The 7,114-nt window shown below is 41.2% G+C and overlaps 1 protein-coding gene across 1 annotated transcript; it reads right to left on the bottom strand.

Annotated features, from left to right (window-relative positions):
* Positions 1-5,832: 5,832 nt before the first annotated feature.
* Positions 5,833-7,017, bottom strand: LOC147371875 (syncytin-2-like). The gene has a single exon (XM_086404320.1). The coding sequence runs from the start codon at positions 7,015-7,017 to the stop codon at positions 5,833-5,835; it is 1,185 nt and encodes a 394-aa protein (XP_086260446.1).
* Positions 7,018-7,114: the final 97 nt, after the last annotated feature.

Genomic DNA, 7,114 nt, shown 5'->3' with positions numbered 1-7,114 from the left:
GCCATTCAAGTCCAGCCTAAAAAATCATTATCTCCATGAGTTCTCTCAAAACTATCCTTCTTAAAAGTAATCTTGCATATTCTCTACATAGGCCTAGGAGAGTGGTTCACATTTTTATTAGAGTCTTGATCCTTCAATCTCATATTAGAGTTAGTTATGTATCTTCTCCCATACTGCACCGAGTTCCCTAAAATCAGATATTGTTTCATCACTTCTACAGCCCCGTTTTCTTTCCTAAAGGCCATGTAGCTTGAAGATTTGTCCACAGACAGCACTGAATAAAAGTGAGCTTGAATGCTTAATTCAGGGCCTACTTTTCTCTCAAGATAATCTTCCTCAGGGCTTCCCACACACTGCTGCTGCTGCTGCTAAGTCGCTTCAGTCGTGTCCGACTCTGTGCGACCCCATAGACAGCAGCCCACTAGGCTCCCCCGTCTCTGGGATTCTCCAGGCAAGAACACTGGAGTGGGTTGCCATTTCCTTCTCCAATGCATGAAAGGGAAAAGTGAAAGTGAAGTTGCTCAGTCCTGTCCGACTCTTCGCGACCCCATGGTCTGCAGCCGACCAGGCTCCTCCATCCATGGGATTTTCCAGGCAAGAGTACTGGAGTGGGGTGCCATTGCCTTCTCCATTCCCACGCACACACATGCACAATTTTCCTTAAGTTCTAACCCCAATGCTATCAGCACTAACCTGTAGGAAGCTTGTGTTTAATTAAAGAGGGTTCATGATTAATGTTGGAAACATGATGCTATGTCTCTTTAGCCAACTCCGGCTTACTGGAAAAATTCCATGTATTATTTTTTGTGACAAAGGCCAGAAAATCCTTTGAGGAACTATCTTCCCAAAAACAAAGTCAAAGAGTATTTGTGGGACCAAAGCCTCATGTAAAGTAAATGAGGAGAGTGGAAATTACATTGCTGCCCTGTTGCTTTATTGTAGCCCCTCTCAAGCAAAAAAAAAAAAAAAACAGCCCACATAATATGTTTACAGGGTGTCTCAGTGACAAGAAACCCTTTTCGGAGACTTGAGACAAGTGCATGCACTCAATACTATTCAGGAAACCTGTGACCAAACTCCAAGTTATTGGAAGGAAAATTACTAATGGTCTGGAAAGAAGTAAAAATTTCTTCTACTCATCTCTTGATTTATGGTGTTACGCACAGGCAGTTAATAATAGTGAGGTCCATTTTGGGGAGTTACTCATCATCTGGGGTTTGTAAATTGTGAATTCCTATTCAAAATTACATATGTACATATACATATATGGAGCTTTCCAAGTGGCACTAGTGGTAAAGAATCCACCTGCCAATGCAGGTTAGACAAAACAGACGCAGGTTTGATCCCTGGGTCAGGAAGATCCCCTGGAAGAGGGAATGGCAACCCAGTCCAGTATTCTTACCAGGAGAATCCTATGGGCAGAGAAGCCTGATGGGCTACAGTCCATGGAGTCATAGTCAGACACAACTTAGCAAGTAAACAATGACAAATGTATACATACATTAGGGACATATTTAAAAATTTGTTTAATTTTTAGGATGTTTAGGATTAGTAAATACAAAACTAAAATTCAAGCTCTAATTACCTCTTGATGTCATGACCAAGCACAGCACAGAATTAGGAAATTATAGAGATTATCTATTGCCTAGCCCATCATTTTTTAGATTTATAAAGTAAGACCAAGGGGAAAAAACTGAAGTGCTGTGCTTAAATTCCTTCAACTGGACAATGCAGAGCTAAGTTTAGAACCAAAACCTTTTCCTTAATCTACCTGTCCCCAGTCAGTAGCCATTAAAACAACTATATGTGCCAATAATCGTGTTAGACATGTGAATTCAGATAATTACATTCTATCAGGCTTTAATTTCTGGGATTATTTTCTGCAGAATTTGTGAGATTATAGTCACTCTTCATAAATCAACTATATCCCAATAAAAAATTTTTACAAAAATAATCACTCTTCAAATTCTTAAAAAATAGTAAGACTGCAAATAAAAGTTTTGAAATTATTGGTTAGACATCCCAGCAGACCCAACTTCATGTACATAAAACCTGCACAGTCTATCAAGACCCCACACTTAGAGAAGCCCATTTGGTTTACTGCTCTGTGGTTACCTTGTTGAAATTCTTAATAAGTTTTAAATAAGGGGCTCCCATTTTCCTTTTGCACTGGTTCCCACAAATTCTGTAACTGGTTCAGCATCCCAGGACTGGTCCCCCATCTCACAGGATGGAAGTGAATCTCATCCTGTGAGAGTTTCATGGTTTGGGGTTTTTTTTTTTTTTTTTTTTTCAGCATATGATTCGTTTAGTTAGTATGTTGTCACTACAATGGTATATTTTTTGATCTTTTCCTGTCTTGTCAACTTTACCAAAGAAGGTGGTTCTCTCTCTTTTCTGCCTGTGAAACACCTTCTGTTGCACATGCAAACTAGAGGTTTCACACTTTGATGCTTCAGCCAATACTGTGACTGAAGGATCATTCACCACACAAGAGATCCTTTACAAGTTTTACAAACCCACCAGGAGCCAAAGTGTGACCAAATTACTAACATGAAGGGACTGAAAACTTTCTTTTTTCTCTTCAGGCAGTCTTCTTTCTAAAAACTGGCCATGGCTATGCATTAAGCGTCAGCAAGATTTTCGATCGTATGTCATACTATCCTCAGGCCTCACTGAGTAGGTAGTCGTAAGACAAAACTTACACCTCGGTTGCCCTTTTTCCTCTGCGGTCAGAGTCATATCCCTAGTGCTCACAATCGAATTATCTCTTCCAGACTTTGGGGTAGATTTCTTCCACCAAGTATGAGTCAATATTGGATCCATGCCCCCACGCTGTCTTGACTCCCGGAACTCCTGACATCATGCAAGCTGAGCCTACGGAAGAAAGTGATTTACAGAATGGAAGTCCACGCGGAGTCAGATTTTCCCCGCAATTTGACTCAAAAATCCCATGTTAGAGCAGAGTTTTCTGAATCTCCCTTTTTCTTTCATGTCCTCTGGGCAACTTTGAGAGTTGATTCGAACAATGTAAGAAACATTATGCTTCTGCATACTGTATGCTGTATACTTGTATATTCTATGTATAATGTACACTTATGTAGTACAGTCATCAGCTTACAATATGTTCAATTTTATGTCAAAGGAAATTGTACGCTGTTCATCTAGGGATTCACGGTCATGTGTTGAAGGTCATATTTTTATTCCACAAGGAATTTTAAAGCATCTACTGAGTGCTAAGTACTATGACTGACACAGGAATGGGACAGTTTTGTTGAGACACAATGGAAGCAACTTAACACACACAACTCCAAGCATAGATAGGGTCTCAAAAGAATTGGACACAACTTCGCTACTAAAACAAAAGCTCCATGTCTATAACCTAAGAAGTTAACAGTGAGGCTAGCTGGCAGGAGCCTATGTCACCATATTGGGAGCTAGGGTTGATTCCATTGTTCTGGTTACTGGGTAGGTATCTATATTCTCCTATTATTCTCCATATATGTACATCTTTCCCAGGGGGTTCATATAAGTAAAGAAGACTGATTATTGCATAGAGAGAAAAACACATATCTGACATGCCTAGCATTCCCTCCCTCTATAGCCTTGGCAGATGTCACTAGTTAGCTTTGGCGTTCTTTCCTATTAAGTTAAGATGTAGACTCCAAATCTTTTTCAGCACTGAAATCTACCAATTCATTAGTGTTTCATTATCTCTTTATCCTCTTAGGGCAAAGGTTTACTTGTTGCTATGCCTCTGATTGAGATGAGTTCTTACAAAGAAGCAAAATATAAAAACTGTTCCTCCAAGAACATTAGTAATAGAGAAAAATTAAAATTCATAAAGTAATATAGGGGAAAGACCTTTGGCCTGAGAAGGAGTCTCAATTTTTGGTCCTAGAATCTACTACTGGTATGATGTGGGAATTTGAGCAAAGCCTTTACCCATGCTTTACATCTTAACATTTGAAGAGTTGGGTTCAATGAACTATGTTTCTTTCCATTTCTAACAGTCTGTGTTTCTACAACTATGATTTATGAGGAATATATTACTGAGAACTAATATTATATGAGATAGAGATTCCAATAGACTTAGGAATTCAAACAAAAATACAGCCATCCCTCAGCATCACAAGTGATTAGTTCCAGGACCTTAGTGAATACCAAAACCCACAGATGCTCATGTCCACTTTATAAAATTGTATAGTTCAGTGGGCTCTCCATACCTGCAGGTTTCACATCAGTGCATCCAATCAACTTCCATGAATAATATAGAGGTGCTCAGTCGACTGAGCGAATTCACTTTCACTTTTCACTTTCATGCACTGGAGAAGGAAATGGCAACCCACTCCAGTGTTCTTGCCTGGAGAATCCCAGGGACGGGGGAGCCTGGTGGGCTGCTGTCTATGGGATCGCACAGAGTCGGACATGACTGAAGCGACTTAGCAGCAGCAGCAGCTCAGTCGTTCAGTCATGTCTGACTCTTTTTCAACCCCCATGGACTGTAGCTCACCAGACTCCTCTGTCCAAGAGATTTTCTAGGCAAGAATACTGGAGTGGGTTATCATATTCTCCTCCAGAGGATCTTCCCAACCCAGGGATCAAACTCACATCTCCAGCATTTCCTGCATTGCCAGGTGAATTCTTTACCACTGGGAACCACCTGGGAAGCCCCATTCCAATAATTCGCAGTACATTATTATGCAAGAAAATATGAATGAACACAAAATGCTTTAGAAAATACTTTGGGATAAAAGATAAAATTCAAAGAAAGGACAAAGTTTGGAGGAAACAAAGACAAAGCAAAAGAAAAAAAAATATTTTTAAGAGAAGATTCATGAACCAAGAAAATAGAAAAAGAATCTCTTAGAACTTAAAACCATAGCAACAGACATTTAAAAATCAGTAGAAGGGTTGAAAGATAAAGTTGCGGAAGTCTTCAAGAATAAACAAATTTACCAAGAGCTTGGAAATGTAAAGAAAATTACAAAAACTTCTAAAGAAATAAACAGTTCAGAAACTCCAACACCTAAATCATGAGAGCTCCGAAAAAGCAAAGGAACAAAGGAAGAAAATTATCAAGGAACTTTAAGAAAATTTCTCATAACTGCAACATGTGAGTTTCCAAAATGAAAAACCCAATGAATTTCTAGCAAAATGAATTTAAAAATATGGACCCCAAGGTATATTTTTAAATTTCAGAGACTTTTGTAAACAAAGAAGATTCTCAAAATTCAAGAGAGAAAAACAGGTCAAATTCAAATGATAAGGAAAGAGAATGCTATCAAATTTCTCAATAGCAATTCTTGAAGCTAGAGATCAATATGTTGTAAGAAGGGGGGACCCCTATAGGGCCCCAAGAGCGGGCTCTTGTCTAACACTTGGAAAAGAATTGTCTGAGGAGACACGTACTGACAAGCAAGAGATTTTATTGGGAAAGGGCACCCAGGTGGAGAGCAGTAGGGTAAGGAAACCCAGGAGAACTGCTCTGCCGTGTGGCTCACAATGTCGGGTTTTATGGTGATGAGATTAGTTTCTGGGTAGTCTTTGGCCAATCATTCTAATTCAGAGTCTTTCCTGGTGGTGCACGCATTGCTCAGCCAAGATGGAGGCTATCGAGAGGGATTCTGGGAAGTGGACGGACATGCGGTGTCTCCTTTAGACCTTTCCTGAACTCTTCCGGTTGGTGGTGGCTTATTAGTTCCATATTCCTTATCAGGATCTCCTGTCATAAAACAACTCATGCAAATGGTTACTATGGTGCCTGGCCAGGGTGGGCGGTTTCAATCAGTGTGCTTCCCCTAACAACTCCCCCACTGAGAGACTTCATACTCAAGATACTTCTTGGGAATTGGGGCAGAGGTCTCTTTCTTCTGCAACTTCTTCCTGCTGTGCGTGGGCGTAGGCCTGCCTAGCAGAGCAGAAGTCTCTCTCTACCCCATCTAAGTTGGGGTGTTCCACATCTGAAACCAGCTTCCACCCTTGTAGTAACATCAATTTGGCTTGGAACTGCTGGAGTCTGCTGGAAATAAACTTTGTAAGGAGTTGGAGTATACAGGGGCCAAATAGGAGGCCTAATAAGATAGTTACCACTGGACCCATGAATGGTAGGAGCCAAGAAGGGAAAGAAAGAGAACTCCATACACTTGTTGAACTCAAATCCCGGATCTTTGTGGCCTGTTCCAAAAGCCCCTTGATATCTTCTTGGACCTGCCCAGTCTGGTTGTAATAAAAACAGCATTCTTCCTTTAGATAGAGACAAGTGCCCCCCTGTCCTGCAGTCAGTAAATCTAGGGCCCGACGATTTTGTAGGACCATTGCAGCTAGGGAGTCTAACTGGGATTGTAGGCATTGGAGGGTCCTCACCGTCTTTTCTATGGATACAGCAGTGTCGGTAGAAAGCTGCTGAAATTTATGTAAAGAAGTTCTCCCCATGGCAGCTCCTGTCAAACCAGCGGTCAGTCCTAATGCCAGGAAAAGAGGGGTAAGTATTACCGCACGACATATCCTCTGGTTGGTATATACTAGTAAAGGCAAAGAGATATTACTCCAGGCCAGATCCAAATGGGGTGTAACATACCCTAGGGAGCAAGTTCCTGACCAAAAAGGTGGTAGGGATAAATAAGCTTTATCCCTACATGTGAAATAGACACCATGACTGGGTTTAAGCTGGGCACCAAAACAGGTTTGCCAAAGAGGAACAGGATTTCCATCTGCCTTGCAACTGGAACGTGGCATAATGGAACAGGGGCAGTCCTTTAGCAGCTGGGAGGAGACTGTCACTCCACTTGCCGCAAAACCGGCAGCAGTGAGGGCATTTAGGAAGGGATTCAAGTGCTGTGAGGCATCCTGGGTTTTGTACTCAAGGAAAAGAGTATTTCGTTTAGGCTCCCACCATAGGGTTAGGTTTTCAGGGGTGGGTACCCCTACAAGGGAATAACAGTGGTCAGAGTTGCCTGCCCGATTTAGAAACCAGGATGAACGGATGTGGTTCTTTGGTCGTCCAGAACAGAACATGTATTTTCAAGACTGGTTAATAGCATCCGAGGAGAGCCTCATGTTTGGGGATAGGTATAGTGTGTCAGTTCTGCCAGAACCTCTAGTTCCCAGACTT

Source organism: Bos grunniens, chromosome 5 (genome assembly GCF_055505025.1).
Source record: "Bos grunniens cultivar Pamir isolate PY7600 chromosome 5, Bosgru_T2T1.0, whole genome shotgun sequence".
Lineage (NCBI taxonomy): Eukaryota > Metazoa > Chordata > Mammalia > Artiodactyla > Bovidae > Bos > Bos grunniens.
Note: the sequence above shows the minus strand (reverse complement) of the source record. Positions and strands in the feature narration are given on the sequence as shown.